Genomic DNA, 27,799 nt, shown 5'->3' with positions numbered 1-27,799 from the left:
GCATTAACTTGTACAATTAATCGAGTTACAAAATCGAGTCCGTTAGAATTATTAATTGGTAAGAGTGCTCTACCATTGGGATTAGTTCCCATTGATGATGATGAGACAGCGATAGACTTAAAAGAACACAGATCTCAGGCTACAAGAAATATGGACAATGCAGCAAGCTATAACAAACATAGATTTGATAAAGACAAAGCAAAAGTAGTCAGATTCAGTAAGGGAGACTAAGTTGGACCCTAAGTATCGTGGACCTTTTATGGTCATAGAAGTATTGGAAGGCGATAGATATACGTTAAAGTCCATGTCAAATAAAAGACAGTATGAGTACCCACATGATAATTTACGGAGAATGCCGGAGGCGCAGGTATCAAGCGAGCTGGATATCGACGGAGATGAGTTTGATTCATCTAATGAAACGGGTGAAACAGACCGTAATGGCACAGTTGAAAGAGACTGTGGTGAAACGGGTAAAACAGAAACAGTTGGAAAGGACTGTGATGAAGAGACGGATGAAAAAGACCGTATGGACTAGTGAATGAGAAAGAGTGCTACGTGGTGGTACCCTGCCGTGGATTCTTGAAACGTAAATGAGAACATAAAGAAAAGAGAATGTTTGTAAAACTAAAAGTGAAAATGTTGTTTGATAAGAATGAAAATGTGAAGGTTATAAAATAAGAAAATATTGAAAACATTGTAATGTTTAATGAATTGTAAAAGAAATATGAACGAACGAATGTTGAAATAGGCAATATGAAATAAGAATTTTAAGTTACGAAATATGTTATAGCAAATAAGAGATTTTGAATTAACATTAACCTGGATTTGTCAAGCTGCATAATACAGAATGTTTTTGGTTCAGTTGGTTTAAACAAAGAAGTGAAAATGATGTTTGTAAAAGTGGTTTATATTCCTGCTACACGAGGACGTGTAATTTGTCAAGATGACCGTGTCGGAGATTTTAAAAGTAGTTTATATTCCTTGCTACACGAGGACGTGTAATTTGTCAGGATGTCCGTGTCGGAGAATGAATTAGGCATTTCTAATAATTTGAATGGCGTGCCTAGAACTGTTTAGATACGAACTAAATTTTTGGCACAGCAAGCTTTTTTAACTTTGTGGCCACCGTGTGACCCTTGGAATGAAAATGAGTCGCAAAAAATATATTGGACAAGGAGATTAAAGTATTTATTATACATAAACAAAGAACTTTTTTTTTAAAACTTAAACATAGTATTACTAAAAAACAAAAAACTAAAAAATAAGGCATATTTCGATGAACAAAATTATTGGCACACTAATATATACAAAATTTACCTTCAGCTCTCGTAGCAACAAACGACAAAAATCCTTCTGGGTGGAAATTAAAAATGTCCAAAGAAGCATGGATAGTATTTGTGTTTAGATCATGGCAATCATGATTCGCGCTTATTTATCACGGTGGGCATTAGGGGTGTTCTTATTTTCAAAAATTCGAATTTTACCAAGTGCTGGGCATTTTTTTTTCCTATTAGTCTAAAATGAAATAAGTAAGTCGTCTCGCCGACTTATGTATACCATACACCAGTAAAGCAAATATTTTAATTTTATTAAACTGTAAACACCCAATTATTTATTCTAAACGGTATCCAATTCTTGGATGTCGGCAGTAATCGACCTCGATTCTAGTTGCTAATAAAAGGGGTAAATAATAACATTAGGTGGCTAGTGTCGCCTTTGCTTGGATATCGGAAGTCCAGTCTTTATCAGGGGCTATCCATTGCTTCAGTTTGTAGGAGGCGGAAGCGGCAGGCGTGATGACTGGAGCGGAGGACGGCACGGAGGGCATTACGGCAGGAATGTCTTCCCATTGGTCAGCGGCCAAGGGAAGGTCAGAGTCAGCGACGGGTGCGGCAGACAGCAGTATGTACGGCATGCATGGCATAGAGCAGAGCGGCAGGCGTCATCGTCAGTTGGAGAGCAGGAGTAGCGGCAGTCGAGACAGCAGCGGGTACTGCAGAGGCAGGCATGTGGATAGCGGGCACGGCAGCAGCGGCTACGGCAAGCGAGGCAGCCGCATGCATAGCGCACATGTAAGCGGCGGGCACAGCAGAGATGGGTGCGGTGGGCACAGCAGAGGCGGGTACGGCGGCAGCAGGTGCGCCAACGACGGCGGCGGGCACGGCGGCATCAGGTACTGCAGCGGTAGGCACAGCAGTAGGTGCGGCAGCGGCAACAGGTACTGCAGCGGCAGGCACAGCATTGGGTGCGGCAGCGGCGGGCACGGCAGCGGCAACAAGTACTGCAGCGGCAGGCACAAAAGAGGGTGCGGCAGCAGCGGGCACGGCATCGGCGGGTACAGCGGCAGTAGCAGTGGTCACGCCAGCAGCAGACACAGCCATGACGTCGACGGCACCGGGCACAGCAGTGGGCACGGCAGCAGCGGTTACTGCAGCAGCAGGCGCGGAAGCAGTGGGCACGGCAGTAGTGGGTACAACGGTGGATGCGGCGGGTACAGCAGTGGATGCGGCGGGTACATCAGTAGCTGGGACAGCAGTGACGTTGACGGCAGTGGTGTGTACTGCAGCGGCGGGCACAGCAGTGGGCACGGCAGTAGCCGCGGGTACAGCTGTGGGCACAGCAGCAACGGGTACTACAGCGGCGGGTACGGCAGTGGGCACGGCAGTAGCAGCGGGTACAGCTGTGGGCACAGCAGCAACGGGTACTACAGCGGCGGGTACGGCAGTGGGCATGTCAGTAGCAGCGGGTACAGCTGTGGGCCCAGCAGCAACGCGTACTACAGCGGCGGGTACGGCAGTGGGCACGGCAGTAGCAGTAGGTGCAGCTGTGGGCACAGCACCAACGGGTACTACAGCGGCGGGTACGGCAGTGGCGGGTATGCCAGCGGCGGGGTTAGCAGTTAGCACCCCGGCAGCGGGTACAGCAGTACCGGGTACAGCGGTGGATGCGGCGGATACAACAGTGGCGGCGGGTACAGCAGTGCCGGCAGCAGGTTCCGCGATGGTTGGCACGGCGGCCACATGTATCGCAGCGGCAGGCACAGCAGTGGGTACGACTTCAGCGGCGGGCACAATGGCAACTGGCACCGCAGCGGCAGACACAGCAGTAAGCACGGCGGCAGCGGTGGTGATGCCCAAAGAAGCGTGCAGTCGGCGAATTTGCACGACTGAGGCTGACGGCGGCCCCCAACTCTGCTAGCGCGCAGAGCTTTCGTTATCTCGTCTTTGGTGATTCCCATTATGGAGCTGGTCAGGACAATTTGAACTGAAATGATCAAGACTTTTTAAAATTGGTGGCGTGTCAGAAATATGTATATTCCTGTGTAGTTATCCCACTTCTAAGATGTAAACACGCAATTATTTATACTAAGCGACATCCAATTCGCGGATGTCAAAGGATTTATTTTTATCGACAGAGTATGGTATGTGGTGCGTCTAGCTCGTTCAAGTGTCACCGGGAGAAGAAGGAGCAGCTCTCCAGTGTGGCCTTAGCCCGCATATCGATATTTTCCCCGGGAAACTTAACACTAACAATCGATACTTAAAATACTGACTTACTTCTAACAATCGATACTTAAAATACTGACTTCTAACAATCGATATTAAAAATACTAACTTCTATATATGTTCAAACTATTAACACAATTCATAAGTAACTGACATCTTACAAAACAAATGCATTTTCACATGCTTTTTACAAGCATATCTTAGAATCTCGTTCCCTCAAGTATACGAGCACCCTAGCGAGTTATGTACGAAATCGTATTGCGAAGCGTATTTGAACTATAATGCTCCACATCTACAGCAAAAGTTCCGATATTTGAAAGGTTTTCAAAATCATGACCAAATTTGAAGAAGGAGAAACTCGAAAGTGGCGCTGTAGATGAAACAATTCGTGTCCAAATTTGTGGAGCAGTGCCGAGAAGATCATAAAGAATTGCTTCAGCTAGCATTAATCTTTCTTGGTGTAAAGCATTTTACTTTTCGTACTTCTGGACCAACTAGACATGTCCGCTGGACGTCAAAAGCCATATATTCCTTTAATGTATTTATACCCTTGAAAAAGGGTATATTAATTTTGGTCAGACGTGTGCAACTCATAGAAGGAAGTATCTCAGACCAAACAAAGTATATATATTCTTGATCAGCACGACGAGTCGAGTTCAATTAGCCATGTCCGTCCGTTCGTCCGTTTGGATCAACACAAACTCCTCCTAGACAGTAAGAGCTATAGACCTGAAATTTATTGAATGTAGGCTTCTATATGCTGGAGGGGTTGTATATCTCGGATTCAGCCGGTTCGGATCACTATTTCATATACAGTGGCCGTCAAAACTGATTCAATGTTTGCAACTCTTGCAGTTAAACAGCTGCTGTATGAATATAGAGCAAGCAAATGAAACAAAACTTATTTTTACAGTTACTTAGATTATTCTTAATAAAATAATGCAAATTAGACAACGAAGGAGCGGAAACAACAGAAAAGGGAGATGTAAAACAAAAACAACATGCATTGACTCACTTTTGACTATTCCTATTTTTAGGTTCTTTATCAATAACTGCATCTTAATTTACAGTTATTTTGGGGAATTGTTTTTCGCTTTTGATTTATTCATATTTGTAGTCAATTTTGAAGAAGTAAAGTCATTTGTAATTTGCACCGGGTACCTAATAGTTGCAAAATTGATTGAAAACTCGAGAATGAAAAAAATTTCTAAACCCGTTGAGGACAGTATAGTGTGCCTTTCAGAAAGAGGATCCTCGTCGCGAGAAATAGCCAAATCCCTCTCTATAAGTCAAGCGACAGTCATTAGAGTATTAAAACGGCGTGAAATCAATAACCAAAATACATCCAACGGACGCCCTCGACTGATTACTGATGGTGATGCACGCTTAATGATCAGCCAAATTAAAAAAGATGGTCATATGACGCCCAAGGATGCTGCCAAAGCAATTGGTAAGCCGGTTAGTGAATCAACTGCAAGAAGGGCACTTCGAAATATCGGCTACACTGCGATTGTAAAGAAAAAAAAGCCAGCACTGTCCGAGAAAAACGTTAAGGCACGTCTGCAATTTGCCAAAATGCATCGGAATTGGACCATTGAGGACTGGAAGAAGGTTATTTGGTCAGACGAGTCCAAATTTAACCGATATCAGTCCGATGGAAAGGAATACTGCTGGATAAGGCCCGGAGAAACCATTCAAAGGCGACATGTCAGAGAAACTGTGAAACACGGAGGCGGGCACGTTATGGCATGGGGATGTTTTACTTGGTGGAGTTCTGCAAAATTAGTCAAAATTAATGGAATAATGCGAAAGGAAGATTACTTAAACATTCTGCAGACCAATCTTGGCAATTTTATTGACAGATGCGCTTATGGTACAACAGATCTTACTTTTCAGCAAGATAATGACCCTAAGCATACAGCTAGAATTGTCCAAGATTGGTTATCTAACCAAGAATTCAAGCTGATGAAATGGCCAGCACAAAGTCCTGACCTCAATCCAATTGAGAATTTATGGTCAATTGTGAAAAGACGGCTGGGACAATATAAAACACCGCCAACAAACCTGGAGAGCTTATGGCAACGCGTGGAGGAAGAGTGGGCAAAGATTCCTCAGGAAATTTTTCACAATCTTGTGGAAAGTATGCCCTCTCGAATCTCTGCAGTAATAAAACATAAGGGACTTTGGACAAAATATTGAAAATTAGAAAAGAAAAAAAGTTTAAAAAATGTTTGAAAAAAGTCAAAACTGAGTCAATGGTTATTATTTTTGTTTATTAATTTTTGCTGAGAAGCTTGAACAATATCGAATTATTTTTTTATATGGATTTGTTAAGAACTTTATTAGAAATAAAATAAAAAAAAAATTGGTTGACTTTGGGTTGTTTTTGTTTATTCTGTGAACGCTCAAACGTAAAATTGCAAACATTGAATCACTTTTGACGGCCACTGTAGCTCCCATTTAAATGCCAAAGTCACGAACAGTGACTTTTCTTAATAACTTCGTTATTTTCAAAGCTATTACGGTTCTTTCGAAACTTTAGCCTTTTTAGAAAAAACGTTCGATAACTATAGGTAAGCAAAGAGTTACAAAAAAAGTTGCAAGGCCTTACAAACTTTAAGGTCGAAGTTACACCCGGCCCTCTGGTTTTATTTAGACATCAATCAAGCATCTGCTGGTGTGTTAAAAAACTAGCTTCGTTCCTTAACCTGGGTTACCAGAACGTTAGAGGACTGAAATCTAAACTTCCTAATCTCTATGTAGATAGTCCTTCTTTTGAACATAACATTCTAGCTTTTACAGAGACGTGGCTAAAACCTGATATTGCTGATGCATCGGTTTTTTCCACAAACTTTTATATATTCTGACGTGACCGGGCGATGCCATTCTGATATCTGTTGATGCTGCTTTATCATGTGAAATGATTCAATTTTCTAGTACCCAGGAGATTGAATTTGTCGGTGTTAAAGTAAATTTTAAATCTTTTAATGCTTTTATTACTTGCTCCTATATTCCACCATTGTCAGACATGGTGGTATACTTTAATCATTTAGAGGCAATTCAGCTTGTCTCCTCTTTAGTTTCCCGTCAAAACATGCTCATAGTTGTAGGTGATTTTAATTAACCCGCTTTAGCATGGTCACTAACAGATGAATCTACCACGTTGCTGCCCTCGTTGTCACATGACTTCTTTGATGGCCTTCTAGGCTTATCTTTATCCCAAGTCAATCCTGTCTTAATTTCTAATAGAAAATCTTTAGATCTTATTTTTGTATTGGATTCTTCAGATCAGATTCAGAAGACAAATTTCATCCTACATTAAATTTAAAAATTGATTTGCCCTTGCTTTCACCATTACTTGGTTCAAATGAGTTACCTCTAACTAGGTGCTTTCGTAAGACTGACTTTGCCAGCCTTAATGAAAACATTACTACTACAGATTGGTCTTATCTGTACAATTGTAGAGATATGAACACAGCTGTTCGTTTTTTTGATTCACTCTTTGATATTTGTGTGTCTCTTGGTAGGCTGGAGCGGCTTAACAAACCTCCCTGGTTCTCTCGTGAGCTATCCAATTTGAAAAATGTGAAGACTCGATATTATAAGAAGTTTCAAAAAACACGTCGTTCATCAGATTAGGTAGGCTGGAGCGGCTTAACAAACCTCCCTGGTTCTCTCGTGAGCTATCCAATTTGAAAAATATGAAGACTCGATATTATAAGAAGCATAAATCGATATTGCCTGGCACTCAGTAAAGGTACATGAATTCATCCCCAACGCAATGGGCTGTAAAAATGCCAACTACTTTGCCATACGGCCAAACATTGCAAAAATTATGCTCTCTGTGTCAATTGTGCCTTACGCCCCCACACGCCAACTGAGTGCACACAGCTGAAATGCGTTAACTGCACCGAAGAACACCCCTCCTCTTCCCGTCAATGCCCAAAATATCAGCTGTTATGTATCATTTAAAATCTAAAATAATAATTTCCCAACATTGTTAACATTTTCTAGTGCTAGTAATTCAAGCCACGCGGGTGAATTATCTATGTGTCCTCCATTTCACAAATTTGACAAAGACAATCAAAATGGGGAGTCATATCTTGAACAGTTATCGTAAAATTTTAATGCATATTCGGTCAGTGCAGATGAAAACGAAAAGCATATTTTATTTCTTGGTGTGGCGTCAAAATGTTCGAGCTTCTTAAAAATCTCTTCGGGAGTAACAACTTAAACACTTATACATATAATTCAAAAAGTAACAGAATAAACCGAACAAAGAGAAACATTGCAAAAACTCGTGGAAGTCATGTTCTGGGTGTGGAACTTCACACTAGAGAGAGAAGCAAGTATCGTGACGCCGTATGTTACAAATGTGGTAGAAAAGGCCATATATCTGTCCTGTGTATGTCAAAGCCAGACAAAAATAACTCGCAGACACAAAAAAGTTAAGAAGTTAAGAAATTTAATGGAAAAAGTGAACACTATAACAGGTTAAGTCAAAAACGAAAATCGTAAAAAGCTAATAGATGTCTGATGAACAATAAACCACTGTGTTTAATTTCTCATAAGAACTTAACTATATTTTTACTTTACCTTCACTGAACAGTGTCTGCCACTGCTACAACTCGTCTTGATCGTTCGTTTGTTTGCTTATTACTAAATTTTCTTTTCTTACGCAACTACGTATGCCATATAGGTCTATACGAGGGACAGAGACAGAGAGTACCAGACTGACGCCAGTATATTCCAGAAAACTTAAGAAAATACAAAAACATCATTGTGAGATGTGGAAGATCATTCATGAGACTTTGCTTTGCTGCCTATTGTAATGACCGGGTTCCACTTGCTTTGAAGTTTTTAGAAATGAACACGTCAGTTCAGTTTGGTGGTAATATTCAGATTGATTTTTATTCCAATAATATTCTTTTGCTTAACCTATTGGTGCATAGATATTCTTATGCTGCGACTTAGGCGACAGCTACAAAAGAGAGGGAAAGTGTCAATACATACATACATATTAATTGGGGCACTTGCATCAAAGTGCATGGTCAGCGTTCACATGCTGTGTATTATTGTGTACATATTTGATTGTTTATACTTGCAACAAAGTGTTACAAGTTGAACTGTTTGTGTTGAATGATTTTTGGTATGGATATACTACACTTCCCCTTTTTAGAAAATAACGTAATATTATGGAGTTATTTATTAATTACTATTAATGATAATAAATGATTGATTAATAGAAATGTATGTATGTTTGTTAGGTAAAACTGTTTTTTTTTTTTGTGTCTGGCCAGATAAATTTTCTTTCTCACCATTTTTTTTTGTATATATTTTTAATAAAATGAATTAGTTATAGTAATTGAATCCATAAAAAATTTTATGTTTCTTTCGTGTTTTTTTTTTTTTTTTTTTTTTTTTTAATTATTTTTGCAAATTTTTAACCTATTCTTATGTACTGTTTGTGTCTTATTTTTATTGTTCCTAATTTTTATGTTGTTGTTTTTAGATATTTCTACCACTTCGAAGGGTCCTATACAGGCTGAGTCAAGCTTATGACCAGCTTCGTTTTTTAAGAAAACCTTATTTCCTATTTCTATTTTAAAATCTGTTGACTTATTATCATAAAAAATTTTCTTATTTTCCTAACGTTTCTCTAACATTATTCTAGCTCTACTGTATGCTAGTTCTAATCTAAGCTTAACTTCTTTAGCATAATCATCTACGTTATATAATGGTTCTATTCTATTTATGTGGGACTGTTAGTGCAATCCCACTTTTTCCTCCCGAATTTCTAGGCCGTTTTTTCTCACAATCAATCAGTTTTATTCAACATTATTTCTTTATACATTTATCACTTAATTACCACATAACTACACTCTTCTTATTCGAGCAGCCACGAGGAGCACAACCGGTCGACACAACTTGACGCCATAAAACTCTTTTCTCAATTGATATCGATGGTTTGTCATCGATATCGTTGATAAACTTTAAATTATGCACCTCTGAACTGGTTCAGTACAATCGACCGCTTCTCGTCTCTCGACCCATTCCCACATTCGGCCGGACTGACTTATCATTCGCCTCGAATGTTGAATCGTCTGATGAATTCACTTGACCATTCCACGACTTCATATACTCTGCGACAGTTGAGGTTTTCCCAGGACCTTCGTGATCTCCTACCTTTTCTACGTCATAGCGTCCATGAGACTTAACTTGCACCACCCTATATGGTCCAAAATATTTAGCCTTAAGTTTTAATCCTGAACCATATTGCGTTCGCTTAATTGCTATCAAATCATCGATTTTATACTCAACTACCTTTTTGCGTTTTTTGTTATAACTTTTACGATTCTCCTCTTGGATTCTCTCAATATTATGCTGAGCTTCCTGACGAACGTTAGTGCGTTCAATTTCTAGCTCTTCTATGGCTTCCTCTTCCAAAAGTTCTTGTAACTCAGGGAAACTATTAGTTCTCATCTCAACCCCGGTTAATAATTTAAATGGCGACACTTTTGTGCTTCTAGGAGGGGTACTATTGATTGCTTGCTGCACTCTTTCAACGTACCTATACCACATAGTCGGTTTTTCATAACAAAGTTTTGTTAGCATAGGAATAATTATCTTATGGATACGTTCAACTTGACCATTTCCCCTAGGTACTCCGGTAGCTATCATTAAATGCTGAATGTTTTGCTCTTTACAATAATCTCCGAACTGGTGAGAAACAAATGCTGCACCTCTATCTGATATAATACGCCCTGGATTTCCAAAAACTGATGCTTGACGCCTGAGTCTATCTACTACCGCTTCTGATGCCGTATTTTTTGTTGGATAGAGCCACACAAATTTCGAAAACGCGTCGACAACTACAAATAGATAGTTATAACTCTTCGCTGTCGGATCCATAGGTCCTACATGATCGACATGATAAGTCCCTAAAGGTTTAACTTCTTTATTTATTGGAGCTAAGAAACCTTCTTTCTTGCCTGCTTTACCTTCCGAAACAATGCATTCGATACAATTTTTTACAATCTCAGAGGCCTTTTGGAACAACTTCGGTATGTAAAACTTTCTCTCAACTTTCTCTTGAGTTCTTTTGGCCGAAAAATGACCCTTTCTATGTGCAATCTTAATTAATTCCTCTTCCATAAGTGATGGGACTACAATTAAATCCTTAATGGGATCCTTGTACAAAACACCGTTTTTTATAAAGAAATCTTCATAAGTCTGATGCTCTAAAACAGCTGTCACTGCCCTAATCCAATCATCACTAGCTTGAGCTATTTTAAGTCTGTGATGCATTGAATCCTCTAACATTAAACAGGACATACGACTTAGAGCATCTACATGCTTCATTTTACTGCCACTTCTATGTTCAATTTCATACTTGAATTCTTGAAGAAATAAAGCCCAACGCGAACCTCTTACTGGAATGTCTCTTTTTTTTCATTGTCATTGCAAAAGCATTGCAATCTGTTATGATTTTGAATTCTATTCCTAGTAAATATACGCGCCACTTCTTCAACGCCTCCACTATTGCTAACACTTCCAATTCGTATGAGTGATATTTTTCTTCCGCAGGCTTGGTTTTCCGGCTGAGATATTGTACTGGATGGAATAACTCTCTTTCTCTAGATGCTCCTTCAATTGTTTTTTTTTATTTTATTTTTTATAATTTTTTTGATTTTTAATGTATATGTGTGTGTTTTTTTTGTTTTTCTTCTATTCTTCTAAAAATCTAACTTTACTTTTTACTATTTAAGCGTATTAACATTTAAGCTTTTTTTGTAATTGTTAATTCTAAAACAAAAAAACAAGTAGCGACTGCGTTTTGCTTTTTTCTTATGATTTTGTTTCAACCTTTTTTTTTATTGTATTTTATTTTTATAACACAAAAACGAAAAAAAAAACTGCAAAAACTTTCTCAAAATTGTTCTCTAAATTTCTTGGTTTTTTTTTTTTGTCTGTTGAGTAACTTTTTTTTCCTTCTTTCGTATCATATGGATTATTAATAGTTAAATAATAATATTACTATATAAATATATATATAAATTTATATATATATATTTTTGCGATTTCTACTGATTACTGATTAACAAAGCAAAAACAAAGTGGAAGTGGAAACTGATCATCGCTATCTTTTTGTAGAAGAACTCCTCCGTAACCAAACATGGATGCATCAGTGTGTACTTCAGTTACTGCCTTTGGGCTATACAATCGTAAAACTGGTGCGCTAATCAAGGCTGCCTTTAGCTGTTCAAATGCGATTTGATGATCGTCACCGAACACAAACGTTGCATCTTTTCTTAACAAGTCTGACAGTGGTTTCGCTATCAATGCGTAAGACTCTATGAAACGACGAAAATATGAAGTTAGCCCAAGAAACCTTTGTACACTCTTGTAATTCTGTGGTTTTGGGTAATTTTTCACCGCCTGTGTTTTTGCTTTAGAAGGCCTTATAGAACCCTTTTCGACAATGTATCCCAAAAACTCTATACTTTCTTTTAAGAACTGACACTTCTGCCATTTAATGCGCAAACCAAACTCAGATGCCCTCTTTAACACACATTTCAGCTTGTAAATTCCTTCTTTAATATCCTTTGAAGGAATAATTAGATCATCCATATATGTTACGACTGTGCCATCTCTAATCAAATCAATAAATGTTGCAAAGATGTAGCGGGAAAACACATGAGGGGAATTCGAAATTCCAAATGGGACATACAAAAATTCGAACTGACCGCTATGTGTCACAAAAGCAGTATACTTCCTTGAGTTGGGCTCCACAGGAACATGAAAATATCCATTTTCAAGATCCAAGGTTGTAAACACTGTATTACCCTGCAATCTCTCAATTACATCATCTATAAGTGGCATTGGGAAATGTTCTCTTACAATCTTAGCATTCAAACGTCTATAATCACAGCAAAGTCTTTTTCCTCCATCCTTTTTTGGAACAAGAACAATAGCAGACGCATATTCTGATATACTTGGTTGAATGATACCCTCGGCTAACCATTTTTCTACTGTTGAGTCCACGATACCTTTATCAACGAAAGATAAACGCCTTGGCCGTTCGTATACTGGGCATTCGTCACTTAATAATATTTTCATTTCGACTGGACTCTTCTTTGAAGACTGTGGTACATAACTGTGAATAAGCTGCTTGACTTCTTTGACGTCCGATTTAGTTAAATGGCACAAATCTATTTCACTCTTTTCTTCTTCAGCTAATAAACACAAACTCTCAAATTCCTGTAACATACCCTTCGGAGTTTTCACTTCTTCATTGTGTACAGTTTCTTTCGCTTCTGTGTTTGGCATCACTTCTACTTCTCTAGGCTTAAAAGTAGCATTTCCTTTTGTGATAACCAAATTAGCTAATTCTAAAATGTTGTTTCCAATCACTACTTCGTAGTCAATATCCTCTTTTCTATAAACGTGGAACGTTAAGGGCCATTGAAGACCATCAATAGTCACCTGCGCTTTAAAACTACCTATAGTATTTAACTCACTTTTACACACTCCCAATAAACGGTTTCGTTCATCGTTTAATTCTATACCATGAAGTTTTCTGATAATATCATCTCTTATTAAACATAGATCACATCCTGTATCTATGAGTGCAGACAGCTCAACGTTTCCACATGATATTGTTTTGAAAATAGTTTTCCTTTTACATTGATTTCTTTTGACATTGTACTAGCCCTACTGTATTCCTTTTTAGTATCTGATTTACGTGTCGGGCATACTGATGCTTTATGCCCTATCTGATCGCATTTAAAGCACTTAATCTTCGGACACTCACTCATCAAATGAGATACTTCGCCACACTTATAGCATTTTCTCGGTTGTTTAGATATTTCCGCTTTTTTATCATCCTTCTCATTATGATTTCTATTTCTATTTACCACTTGAGGGTGACCAAAGTAAACCTTTTCGTAAATTGTAATCTGTTCCTTCAGCTGAATGACTGTCTTTGCCTGATACAAGTTACTTTTGTTAGCTTTTGAATCAGGTATTCCTTCTATGAAATATTCTATAAGACTAGCTTCATCTAAATTTATGGAACTGCCTATTTCCCTCAGACTATAAAGGTACTCACGAAAATCTTCATTTGGGCGTTTACGTCTATTTCGCAACAATTTATGTACTTCAGTTGCTGATACTTCTGCGCCGAACTCGCTTAACAAAATTCTTTTTAATGATATCCAATCAGTCACTCCTCGCTCACTACGCACAAAAACTTTTGCTGCACCTTTTAATAATTGCTTCGCATAGATAAATTTCTGTAAAGAGTTCCATTGAACTGCTTCTGCATTATCTTCAAAATCCCGTAACCAATTTTCTATAGACGGTTGACCTGACCCATTGAACGAAGAAAGAGAATCCTCAATGTCGCGCAAAGTAAAATTATTTCTAACTACAGTTGGTGCCGTAGACTGAAATGATCCCGCATCATCACTTTCGGATTCAACCTCGACTTCGTCAGCCACCAAACCGAAATGTTCGAGAAGACGATCTTGCAACGATTGCTTTCTACCAGTTATTGCCAAATTCAAACTGGCTAACTTAGCTTTGAGCTCATTTACATTTAAACTTAATACTTCGTCTCTATTCATTTTGTATTCGTCGTAGCTTACTCGTTACAGCTGAAATTTCAATATATTTTACAAAAGTATAATCTTACTCTATTGTTAGTAATTTAATTTTCTCTTCTTTTAGCAATTTCAAAATATAATTATTTCTCTTTTAACATTTACTTTTCTTTTAATTCCAAATTTATTTACTTCACTTTTGAATTCCAAATTTATTTACTTTACTTTTGAATCAACATTAATTTACTTTACTTTTATTCAAGCCAATCTTTAAATTATTATTTATAATTTTGACATAAATTTATCTTGATTTAATTTAATGATTGCATCAACTCAATTTAAATTATAACATTTTTCGTTCTGTTAACATACTGTTAATTAACATAAACATCTGGCTCACCACTATGTTGCCTTCTCGCTCGCTCGTGTTGACTCACCAACGCCGTTTATTCGCGCCAATTCTGCTGATATGCCGATCTTTCACGAATGCTCTCACTAACGCTGTCTCGCTCGTGACGCCAATGCCGATGCCTCGCTCTTGTACAAATTTTTCCACTGACGCCGCCAAACTTGTGCGTCTAATGCTTTCTCGCTCTTGCCGCCAATTGTTGTAGCTTCTCTTGCCGCCAATTTTCAAGAATTTCCCACTCTAGGTACAGCTGCTCACCACATAGATTCTATGTTCCAGGCCATTTGCCACATAAATCTACCATCTCAGTGAATAGTTCCCACGACGATACTCAAACACATTTTCCAAAATTACGCTATATCAGCCTCATTGCCACGTAAATTTGTGCAAAATTCCAACGATCGTCAATCTCTTAGCGTTTTCAGCCTCTTTGCCACGCAAACTTCAGGGTTCTGTACTGTTCGCACCTCCACACTTTTCACTCTCACTTGAACTTGGACGTTTCGCTGTCTCTCTCTAACATACAAGCATTCATCAACTGGGGTGGTTTTTTTTACCGCGCTTTGTACATTTTTTTTCGAACTTTCTGTCTTTGGCGACTCAATTTTAATGAATTTTTCGCTTCGAACGATTTGTTTTAATTATTAGTGTTCTTTATTTAACAACATCTTTTAAATGCACGTAAGTTCGATGCACTATGTAAATGTACATATCTCACTTCTGACACCAATTTGTGGGACTGTTAGTGCAATCCCACTTCTGACACCAACTTGTGGGACTGTTAGTGCAATCTCACTTTTTCCTCCCGAATTTCTAGGCCGTTTTTTTCTCACAATCAATCAGTTTTATTCAACATTATTTCTTTATACATTTATCACTTAATTACCACATAACTACACTCTTCTTATTCGAGCAGCCACGAGGAGCACAACCGGTCGACACAACTTGACGCCATAAAACTCTTTTTCTCAATTGATATCGATGGTTTGTCATCGATATCGTTGATAAACTTTAAATTATGCACCTCTGAACTGGTTCAGTACAATCGACCGCTTCTCGTCTCTCGACCCATTCCCACATTCGGCCGGACTGACTTATCATTCGCCTCGAATGTTGAATCGTCTGATGAATTCACTTGACCATTCCACGACTTCATATACTCTGCGACAGTTGAGGTTTTCCCAGGACCTTCGTGATCTCCTACCTTTTCTACGTCATAGCGTCCATGAGACTTAACTTGCACCACCCTATATGGTCCAAAATATTTAGCCTTAAGTTTTAATCCTGAACCATATTGCGTTCGCTTAATTGCTATCAAATCATCGATTTTATACTCAACTACCTTTTTGCGTTTTTTGTTATAACTTTTACGATTCTCCTCTTGGATTCTCTCAATATTATGCTGAGCTTCCTGACGAACGTTAGTGCGTTCAATTTCTAGCTCTTCTATGGCTTCCTCTTCCAAAAGTTCTTGTAACTCAGGGAAACTATTAGTTCTCATCTCAACCCCGGTTAATAATTTTAATGGCGACACTTTTGTGCTTCTAGGAGGGGTACTATTGATTGCTTGCTGCACTCTTTCAACGTACCTATACCACATAGTCGGTTTTTCATAACAAAGTTTTGTTAGCATAGGAATAATTATCTTATGGATACGTTCAACTTGACCATTTCCCCTAGGTACTCCGGTAGCTATCATTAAATGCTGAATGTTTTGCTCTTTACAATAATCTCCGAACTGGTGAGAAACAAATGCTGCACCTCTATCTGATATAATACGCCCTGGATTTCCAAAAACTGATGCTTGACGCCTGAGTCTATCTACTACCGCTTCTGATGCCGTATTTTTTGTTGGATAGAGCCACACAAATTTCGAAAACGCGTCGACAACTACAAATAGATAGTTATAACTCTTCGCTGTCGGATCCATAGGTCCTACATGATCGACATGATAAGTCCCTAAAGGTTTAACTTCTTTATTTATTGGAGCTAAGAAACCTTCTTTCTTGCCTGCTTTACCTTCCGAAACAATGCATTCGATACAATTTTTTACAATCTCAGAGGCCTTTTGGAACAACTTCGGTATGTAAAACTTTCTCTCAACTTTCTCTTGAGTTCTTTTGGCCGAAAAATGACCCTTTCTATGTGCAATCTTAATTAATTCCTCTTCCATAAGTGATGGGACTACAATTAAATCCTTAATGGGATCCTTGTACAAAACACCGTTTTTTATAAAGAAATCTTCATAAGTCTGATGCTCTAAAACAGCTGTCACTGCCCTAATCCAATCATCACTAGCTTGAGCTATTTTAAGTCTGTGATGCATTGAATCCTCTAACATTAAACAGGACATACGACTTAGAGCATCTACATGCTTCATTTTACTGCCACTTCTATGTTCAATTTCATACTTGAATTCTTGAAGAAATAAAGCCCAACGCGAACCTCTTACTGGAATGTCTCTTTTTTTTCATTGTCATTGCAAAAGCATTGCAATCTGTTATGATTTTGAATTCTATTCCTAGTAAATATACGCGCCACTTCTTCAACGCCTCCACTATTGCTAACACTTCCAATTCGTATGAGTGATATTTTTCTTCCGCAGGCTTGGTTTTCCGGCTGAGATATTGTACTGGATGGAATAACTCTCTTTCTCTAGATGCTCCTTCAATTGTTTTTTTTTATTTTTTATAATTTTTTTGATTTTTAATGTATATGTGTGTGTTTTTTTTGTTTTTCTTCTATTCTTCTAAAAATCTAACTTTACTTTTTACTATTTAAGCGTATTAACATTTAAGCTTTTTTTGTAATTGTTAATTCTAAAACAAAAAAACAAGTAGCGACTGCGTTTTGCTTTTTTCTTATGATTTTGTTTCAACCTTTTTTTTTATTGTATTTTATTTTTATAACACAAAAACGAAAAAAAAAAACTGCAAAAACTTTCTCAAAATTGTTCTCTAAATTTCTTGGTTTTTTTTTTTTGTCTGTTGAGTAACTTTTTTTTCTTCTTTCGTATCATATGGATTATTAATAGTTAAATAATAATATTACTATATAAATATATATATAAATTTATATATATATATTTTTGCGATTTCTACTGATTACTGATTAACAAAGCAAAAACAAAGTGGAAGTGGAAACTGATCATCGCTATCTTTTTGTAGAAGAACTCCTCCGTAACCAAACATGGATGCATCAGTGTGTACTTCAGTTACTGCCTTTGGGCTATACAATCGTAAAACTGGTGCGCTAATCAAGGCTGCCTTTAGCTGTTCAAATGCGATTTGATGATCGTCACCGAACACAAACGTTGCATCTTTTCTTAACAAGTCTGACAGTGGTTTCGCTATCAATGCGTAAGACTCTATGAAACGACGAAAATATGAAGTTAGCCCAAGAAACCTTTGTACACTCTTGTAATTCTGTGGTTTTGGGTAATTTTTCACCGCCTGTGTTTTTGCTTTAGAAGGCCTTATAGAACCCTTTTCGACAATGTATCCCAAAAACTCTATACTTTCTTTTAAGAACTGACACTTCTGCCATTTAATGCGCAAACCAAACTCAGATGCCCTCTTTAACACACATTTCAGCTTGTAAATTCCTTCTTTAATATCCTTTGAAGGAATAATTAGATCATCCATATATGTTACGACTGTGCCATCTCTAATCAAATCAATAAATGTTGCAAAGATGTAGCGGGAAAACACATGAGGGGAATTCGAAATTCCAAATGGGACATACAAAAATTCGAACTGACCGCTATGTGTCACAAAAGCAGTATACTTCCTTGAGTTGGGCTCCACAGGAACATGAAAATATCCATTTTCAAGATCCAAGGTTGTAAACACTGTATTACCCTGCAATCTCTCAATTACATCATCTATAAGTGGCATTGGGAAATGTTCTCTTACAATCTTAGCATTCAAACGTCTATAATCACAGCAAAGTCTTTTTCCTCCATCCTTTTTTGGAACAAGAACAATAGCAGACGCATATTCTGATGTACTTGGTTGAATGATACCCTCGGCTAACCATTTTTCTACTGTTGAGTCCACGATACCTTTATCAACGAAAGATAAACGCCTTGGCCGTTCGTATACTGGGCATTCGTCACTTAATAATATTTTCATTTCGACTGGACTCTTCTTTGAAGACTGTGGTACATAACTGTGAATAAGCTGCTTGACTTCTTTGACGTCCGATTTAGTTAAATGGCACAAATCTATTTCACTCTTTTCTTCTTCAGCTAATAAACACAAACTCTCAAATTCCTGTAACATACCCTTCGGAGTTTTCACTTCTTCATTGTGTACAGTTTCTTTCGCTTCTGTGTTTGGCATCACTTCTACTTCTCTAGGCTTAAAAGTAGCATTTCCTTTTGTGATAACCAAATTAGCTAATTCTAAAATGTTGTTTCCAATCACTACTTCGTAGTCAATATCCTCTTTTCTATAAACGTGAAACGTTAAGGGCCATTGAAGACCATCAATAGTCACCTGCGCTTTAAAACTACCTATAGTATTTAACTCACTTTTACACACTCCCAATAAACGGTTTCGTTCATCGTTTAATTCTATACCATGAAGTTTTCTGATAATATCATCTCTTATTAAACATAGATCACATCCTGTATCTATGAGTGCAGACAGCTCAACGTTTCCACATGATATTGTTTTGAAAATAGTTTTCCTTTTACATTGATTTCTTTTGACATTGTACTAGCCCTACTGTATTCCTTTTTAGTATCTGATTTACGTGTCGGGCATACTGATGCTTTATGCCCTATCTGATCGCATTTAAAGCACTTAATCTTCGGACACTCACTCATCAAATGAGATACTTCGCCACACTTATAGCATTTTCTCGGTTGTTTAGATATTTCCGCTTTTTTATCATCCTTCTCATTATGATTTCTATTTCTATTTACCACTTGAGGGTGACCAAAGTAAACCTTTTCGTAAATTGTAATCTGTTCCTTCAGCTGAATGACTGTCTTTGCCTGATACAAGTTACTTTTGTTAGCTTTTGAATCAGGTATTCCTTCTATGAAATATTCTATAAGACTAGCTTCATCTAAATTTATGGAACTGCCTATTTCCCTCAGACTATAAAGGTACTCACGAAAATCTTCATTTGGGCGTTTACGTCTATTTCGCAACAATTTATGTACTTCAGTTGCTGATACTTCTGCGCCGAACTCGCTTAACAAAATTCTTTTTAATGATATCCAATCAGTCACTCCTCGCTCACTACGCACAAAAACTTTTGCTGCACCTTTTAATAATTGCTTCGCATAGATAAATTTCTGTAAAGAGTTCCATTGAACTGCTTCTGCATTATCTTCAAAATCCCGTAACCAATTTTCTATAGACGGTTGACCTGACCCATTGAACGAAGAAAGAGAATCCTCAATGTCGCGCAAAGTAAAATTATTTCTAACTACAGTTGGTGCCGTAGACTGAAATGATCCCGCATCATCACTTTCGGATTCAACCTCGACTTCGTCAGCCACCAAACCGAAATGTTCGAGAAGACGATCTTGCAACGATTGCTTTCTACCAGTTATTGCCAAATTCAAACTGGCTAACTTTGCTTTGAGCTCATTTACATTTAAACTTAATACTTCGTCTCTATTCATTTTGTATTCGTCGTAGCTTACTCGTTACAGCTGAAATTTCAATATATTTTACAAAAGTATAATCTTACTCTATTGTTAGTAATTTAATTTTCTCTTCTTTTAGCAATTTCAAAATATAATTATTTCTCTTTTAACATTTACTTTTCTTTTAATTCCAAATTTATTTACTTCACTTTTGAATTCCAAATTTATTTACTTTACTTTTGAATCAACATTAATTTACTTTACTTTTATTCAAGCCAATCTTTAAATTATTATTTTTAATTTTGACATAAATTTATCTTGATTTAATTTAATGATTGCATCAGCTCAATTTAAATTATAACATTTTTCGTTCTGTTAACATACTGTTAATTAACATAAACATCTGGCTCACCACTATGTTGCCTTCTCGCTCGCTCGTGTTGACTCACCAACGCCGTTTATTCGCGCCAATTCTGCTGATATGCCGATCTTTCACGAATGCTCTCACTAACGCTGTCTCGCTCGTGACGCCAATGCCGATGCCTCGCTCTTGTACAAATTTTTCCACTGACGCCGCCAAACTTGTGCGTCTAATGCTTTCTCGCTCTTGCCGCCAATTGTTGTAGCTTCTCTTGCCGCCAATTTTCAAGAATTTCCCACTCTAGGTACAGCTGCTCACCACATAGATTCTATGTTCCAGGCCATTTGCCACATAAATCTACCATCTCAGTGAATAGTTCCCACGACGATACTCAAACACATTTTCCAAAATTACGCTATATCAGCCTCATTGCCACGTAAATTTGTGCAAAATTCCAACGATCGTCAATCTCTTAGCGTTTTCAGCCTCTTTGCCACGCAAACTTCAGGGTTCTGTACTGTTCGCACCTCCACACTTTTCACTCTCACTTGAACTTGGACGTTTCGCTGTCTCTCTCTAACATACAAGCATTCATCAACTGGGGTGGTTTTTTTTACCGCGCTTTGTACATTTTTTTTCGAACTTTCTGTCTTTGGCGACTCAATTTTAATGAATTTTTCGCTTCGAACGATTTGTTTTAATTATTAGTGTTCTTTATTTAACAACATCTTTTAAATGCACGTAAGTTCGATGCACTATGTAAATGTACATATCTCACTTCTGACACCAATTTGTGGGACTGTTAGTGCAATCCCACTTCTGACACCAACTTGTGGGACTGTTAGTGCAATCTCACTTTTTCCTCCCGAATTTCTAGGCCGTTTTTTTCTCACAATCAATCAGTTTTATTCAACATTATTTCTTTATACATTTATCACTTAATTACCACATAACTACACTCTTCTTATTCGAGCAGCCACGAGGAGCACAACCGGTCGACACAACTTGACGCCATAAAACTCTTTTCTCAATTGATATCGATGGTTTGTCATCGATATCGTTGATAAACTTTAAATTATGCACCTCTGAACTGGTTCAGTACAATCGACCGCTTCTCGTCTCTCGACCCATTCCCACATTCGGCCGGACTGACTTATCATTCGCCTCGAATGTTGAATCGTCTGATGAATTCACTTGACCATTCCACGACTTCATATACTCTGCGACAGTTGAGGTTTTCCCAGGACCTTCGTGATCTCCTACCTTTTCTACGTCATAGCGTCCATGAGACTTAACTTGCACCACCCTATATGGTCCAAAATATTTAGCCTTAAGTTTTAATCCTGAACCATATTGCGTTCGCTTAATTGCTATCAAATCATCGATTTTATACTCAACTACCTTTTTGCGTTTTTTGTTATAACTTTTACGATTCTCCTCTTGGATTCTCTCAATATTATGCTGAGCTTCCTGACGAACGTTAGTGCGTTCAATTTCTAGCTCTTCTATGGCTTCCTCTTCCAAAAGTTCTTGTAACTCAGGGAAACTATTAGTTCTCATCTCAACCCCGGTTAATAATTTAAATGGCGACACTTTTGTGCTTCTAGGAGGGGTACTATTGATTGCTTGCTGCACTCTTTCAACGTACCTATACCACATAGTCGGTTTTTCATAACAAAGTTTTGTTAGCATAGGAATAATTATCTTATGGATACGTTCAACTTGACCATTTCCCCTAGGTACTCCGGTAGCTATCATTAAATGCTGAATGTTCTGCTCTTTACAATAATCTCCGAACTGGTGAGAAACAAATGCTGCACCTCTATCTGATATAATACGCCCTGGATTTCCAAAACTGATGCTTGACGCCTGAGTCTATCTACTACCGCTTCTGATGCCGTATTTTTTGTTGGATAGAGCCACACAAATTTCGAAAACGCGTCGACAACTACAAATAGATAGTTATAACTCTTCGCTGTCGGATCCATAGGTCCTACATGATCGACATGATAAGTCCCTAAAGGTTTAACTTCTTTATTTATTGGAGCTAAGAAACCTTCTTTCTTGCCTGCTTTACCTTCCGAAACAATGCATTCGATACAATTTTTTACAATCTCAGAGGCCTTTTGGAACAACTTCGGTATGTAAAACTTTCTCTCAACTTTCTCTTGAGTTCTTTTGGCCGAAAAATGACCCTTTCTATGTGCAATCTTAATTAATTCCTCTTCCATAAGTGATGGGACTACAATTAAATCCTTAATGGGATCCTTGTACAAAACACCGTTTTTTATAAAGAAATCTTCATAAGTCTGATGCTCTAAAACAGCTGTCACTGCCCTAATCCAATCATCACTAGCTTGAGCTATTTTAAGTCTGTGATGCATTGGATCCTCTAACATTAAACAGGACATACGACTTAGAGCATCTACATGCTTCATTTTACTGCCACTTCTATGTTCAATTTCATACTTGAATTCTTGAAGAAATAAAGCCCAACGCGAAACTCTTACTGGAATGTCTCTTTTTTTTCATTGTCATTGCAAAAGCATTGCAATCTGTTATGATTTTGAATTCTATTCCTAGTAAATATACGCGCCACTTCTTCAACGCCTCCACTATTGCTAACACTTCCAATTCGTATGAGTGATATTTTTCTTCCGCAGGCTTGGTTTTCCGGCTGAGATATTGTACTGGATGGAATAACTCTCTTTCTCTAGATGCTCCTTCAATTGTTTTTTTTATTTTTTATAATTTTTTTGATTTTTAATGTATATGTGTGTGTGTTTTTTTGTGTTTTTCTTCTATTCTTCTAAAAATCTAACTTTACTTTTTACTATTTAAGCGTATTAACATTTAAGCTTTTTTTGTAATTGTTAATTCTAAAACAAAAAAACAAGTAGCGACTGCGTTTTGCTTTTTTCTTATGATTTTGTTTCACCCTTTTTTTTTATTGTATTTTATTTTTATAACACAAAAACGAAAAAAAAAAACTGCAAAAACTTTCTCAAAATTGTTCTCTAAATTTCTTGGTTTTTTTTTTTTTGTCTGTTGAGTAACTTTTTTTTCCTTCTTTCGTATCATATGGATTATTAATAGTTAAATAATAATATTACTATATAAATATATATATAAATTTATATATATATATTTTTGCGATTTCTACTGATTACTGATTAACAAAGCAAAAACAAAGTGGAAGTGGAAACTGATCATCGCTATCTTTTTGTAGAAGAACTCCTCCGTAACCAAACATGGATGCATCAGTGTGTACTTCAGTTACTGCCTTTGGGCTATACAATCGTAAAACTGGTGCGCTAATCAAGGCTGCCTTTAGCTGTTCAAATGCGATTTGATGATCGTCACCGAACACAAACGTTGCATCTTTTCTTAACAAGTCTGACAGTGGTTTCGCTATCAATGCGTAAGACTCTATGAAACGACGAAAATATGAAGTTAGCCCAAGAAACCTTTGTACACTCTTGTAATTCTGTGGTTTTGGGTAATTTTTCACCGCCTGTGTTTTTGCTTTAGAAGGCCTTATAGAACCCTTTTCGACAATGTATCCCAAAAACTCTATACTTTCTTTTAAGAACTGACACTTCGGCCATTTAATGCGCAAACCAAACTCAGATGCCCTCTTTAACACACATTTCAGCTTGTAAATTCCTTCTTTAATATCCTTTGAAGGAATAATTAGATCATCCATATATGTTACGACTGTGCCATCTCTAATCAAATCAATAAATGTTGCAAAGATGTAGCGGGAAAACACATGAGGGGAATTCGAAATTCCAAATGGGACATACAAAAATTCGAACTGACCGCTATGTGTCACAAAAGCAGTATACTTCCTTGAGTTGGGCTCCACAGGAACATGAAAATATCCATTTTCAAGATCCAAGGTTGTAAACACTGTATTACCCTGCAATCTCTCAATTACATCATCTATACGTGGCATTGGGAAATGTTCTCTTACAATCTTAGCATTCAAACGTCTATAATCACAGCAAAGTCTTTTTCCTCCATCCTTTTTTGGAACAAGAACTATAGCAGACGCATATTCTGATGTACTTGGTTGAATGATACCCTCGGCTAACCATTTTTCTACTGTTGAGTCCACGATACCTTTATCAACGAAAGATAAACGCCTTGGCCGTTCGTATACTGGGCATTCGTCACTTAATAATATTTTCATTTCGACTGGACTCTTCTTTGAAGACTGTGGTACATAACTGTGAATAAGCTGCTTGACTTCTTTGACGTCCGATTTAGTTAAATGGCACAAATCTATTTCACTCTTTTCTTCTTCAGCTAATAAACACAAACTCTCAAATTCCTGTAACATACCCTTCGGAGTTTTCACTTCTTCATTGTGTACAGTTTCTTTCGCTTCTGTGTTTGGCATCACTTCTACTTCTCTAGGCTTAAAAGTAGCATTTCCTTTTGTGATAACCAAATTAGCTAATTCTAAAATGTTGTTTCCAATCACTACTTCGTAGTCAATATCCTCTTTTCTATAAACGTGGAACGTTAAGGGCCATTGAAGACCATCAATAGTCACCTGCGCTTTAAAACTACCTATAGTATTTAACTCACTTTTACACACTCCCAATGAAGTTTTCTGATAATATCATCTCTTATTAAACATAGATCACATCCTGTATCTATGAGTGCAGACAGCTCAACGTTTCCACATGATATTGTTTTGAAAATAGTTTTCCTTTTACATTGATTTCTTTTGACATTGTACTAGCCCTACTGTATTCCTTTTTAGTATCTGATTTACGTGTCGGGCATACTGATGCTTTATGCCCTATCTGATCGCATTTAAAGCACTTAATCTTCGGACACTCACTCATCAAATGAGATACTTCGCCACACTTATAGCATTTTCTCGGTTGTTTAGATATTTCCGCTTTTTTATCATCCTTCTCATTATGATTTCTATTTCTATTTACCACTTGAGGGTGACCAAAGTAAACCTTTTCGTAAATTGTAATCTGTTCCTTCAGCTGAATGACTGTCTTTGCCTGATACAAGTTACTTTTGTTAGCTTTTGAATCAGGTATTCCTTCTATGAAATATTCTATAAGACTAGCTTCATCTAAATTTATGGAACTGCCTATTTCCCTCAGACTATAAAGGTACTCACGAAAATCTTCATTTGGGCGTTTACGCCTATTTCGCAACAATTTATGTACTTCAGTTGCTGATACTTCTGCGCCGAACTCGCTTAACAAAATTCTTTTTAATGATATCCAATCAGTCACTCCTCGCTCACTACGCACAAAAACTTTTGCTGCACCTTTTAATAATTGCTTCGCATAGATAAATTTCTGTAAAGAGTTCCATTGAACTGCTTCTGCATTATCTTCAAAATCCCGTAACCAATTTTCTATAGACGGTTGACCTGACCCATTGAACGAAGAAAGAGAATCCTCAATGTCGCGCAAAGTAAAATTATTTCTAACTACAGTTGGTGCCGTAGACTGAAATGATCCCGCATCATCACTTTCGGATTCAACCTCGACTTCGTCAGCCACCAAACCGAAATGTTCGAGAAGACGATCTTGCAACGATTGCTTTCTACCAGTTATTGCCAAATTCAAACTGGCTAACTTTGCTTTGAGCTCATTTACATTTAAACTTAATACTTCGTCTCTATTCATTTTGTATTCGTCGTAGCTTACTCGTTACAGCTGAAATTTCAATATATTTTACAAAAGTATAATCTTACTCTATTGTTAGTAATTTAATTTTCTCTTCTTTTAGCAATTTCAAAATATAATTATTTTTCTTTTAACATTTACTTTTCTTTTAATTTCAAATTTATTTACTTCACTTTTGAATTCCAAATTTATTTACTTTACTTTTGAATCAACATTAATTTACTTTACTTTTATTCAAGCCAATCTTTAAATTATTATTTATAATTTTGACATAAATTTATCTTGATTTAATTTAATGATTGCATCAACTCAATTTAAATTATAACATTTTTCGTTCTGTTAACATACTGTTAATTAGCATAAACTGGCTCACCACTATGTTGCCTTCTCGCTCGCTCGTGTTGACTCAACAACGCCGTTTATTCGCGCCAATTCTGCTGATATGTCGATCTTTCACGAATGCTCTCACTAACGCTGTCTCGCTCGTGACGCCAATGCCGATGCCTCGCTCTTGTACAAATTTTTCCACTGACGCCGCCAAACTTGTGCGTCTAATGCTTTCTCGCTCTTGCCGCCAATTGTTGTAGCTTCTCTTGCCGCCAATTTTCAAGAATTTCCCACTCTAGGTACAGCTGCTCACCACATAGATTCTATGTTCCAGGCCATTTGCCACATAAATCTACCATCTCAGTGAATAGTTCCCACGACGATACTCAAACACATTTTCCAAAATTAAGCTATATCAGCCTCATTGCCACGTAAATTTGTGCAAAATTCCAACGATCGTCAATCTCTTAGCGTTTTCAGCCTCTTTGCCACGCAAACTTCAGGGTTCTGTACTGTTCGCACCTCCACACTTTTCACTCTCACTTGAACTTGGACGTTTCCCTGTCTCTCTTTAACATACAAGCATTCATCAACTGGGGTGGTTTTTTTTACCGCGCTTTGTACATTTTTTTTCGAACTTTCTGTCTTTGGCGACTCAATTTTAATGAATTTTTCGCTTCGAACGATTTGTTTTAATTATTAGTGTTCTTTATTTAACAACATCTTTTAAATGCACGTAAGTTCGATGCACTATGTAAATGTACATACATATCTCACTTCTGACACCAATTTGTGGGACTGTTAGTGCAATCCCACTTCTGACACCAACTTGTGGGACTGTTAGTGCAATCCCACTTTTTCCTCCCGAATTTCTAGGCCGTTTTTTTCTCACAATCAATCAGTTTTATTCAACATTATTTCTTTATACATTTATCACTTAATTACCACATAACTACACTCTTCTTATTCGAGCAGCCACGAGGAGCACAACCGGTCGACACAACTTGACGCCATAAAACTCTTTTCTCAATTGATATCGATGGTTTGTCATCGATATCGTTGATAAACTTTAAATTATGCACCTCTGAAATGGTTCAGTACAATCGACCGCTTCTCGTCTCTCGACCCATTCCCACATTTATGCTATTAAAATGGATTGGTAAATTATTTTGTTTACCAAATACAAGTTCGTGTTCAAACAATACACAAAATATTGTTACCATATGTCCCAATCAGTTTTATCTACTGATATATATGATCGAATGTACTCATTGAATGTCCTATGACTTCTTTCAACGGTACCCAAGGTCTGGTGGTG

The 27,799-nt window shown here is 37.4% G+C and overlaps 1 protein-coding gene across 4 annotated transcripts; it reads right to left on the bottom strand.

The window, feature by feature from the left end:
* Nucleotides 1–1,567: 1,567 nt before the first annotated feature.
* On the bottom strand, nt 1,568–27,494 carry LOC137586359 (ice-structuring glycoprotein-like). Of its 4 annotated transcripts, none has more exons than XM_068302371.1 (2): nt 26,528–27,494; nt 1,568–3,264 (listed from the first exon to the last, which is right to left on the bottom strand). In XM_068302371.1, exon 2 carries the CDS (start codon nt 2,730–2,732, stop codon nt 1,878–1,880), a length of 855 nt encoding a protein of 284 aa, XP_068158472.1. In that variant the 5' UTR covers nt 2,733–3,264; nt 26,528–27,494; the 3' UTR covers nt 1,568–1,877. The 4 variants fall into 4 exon arrangements, with proteins under 4 accessions (XP_068158472.1, XP_068158470.1, XP_068158469.1 ...); XM_068302369.1 differs by lacking the exon at nt 26,528–27,494 and adding an exon at nt 14,511–14,854; XM_068302368.1 differs by lacking the exon at nt 26,528–27,494 and adding an exon at nt 9,376–9,428.
* Between the last annotated feature and the right edge of the window lie 305 nt (nt 27,495–27,799).

Source organism: Drosophila tropicalis, unplaced genomic scaffold, assembly GCF_018151085.1.
Source record: "Drosophila tropicalis isolate 14030-0801.00 unplaced genomic scaffold, ASM1815108v1 contig_979, whole genome shotgun sequence".
Lineage (NCBI taxonomy): Eukaryota > Metazoa > Arthropoda > Insecta > Diptera > Drosophilidae > Drosophila > Drosophila tropicalis.
The sequence above is the reverse complement of the archived record's forward strand: the minus strand, read 5'-3'. Positions and strand labels throughout refer to the sequence as shown.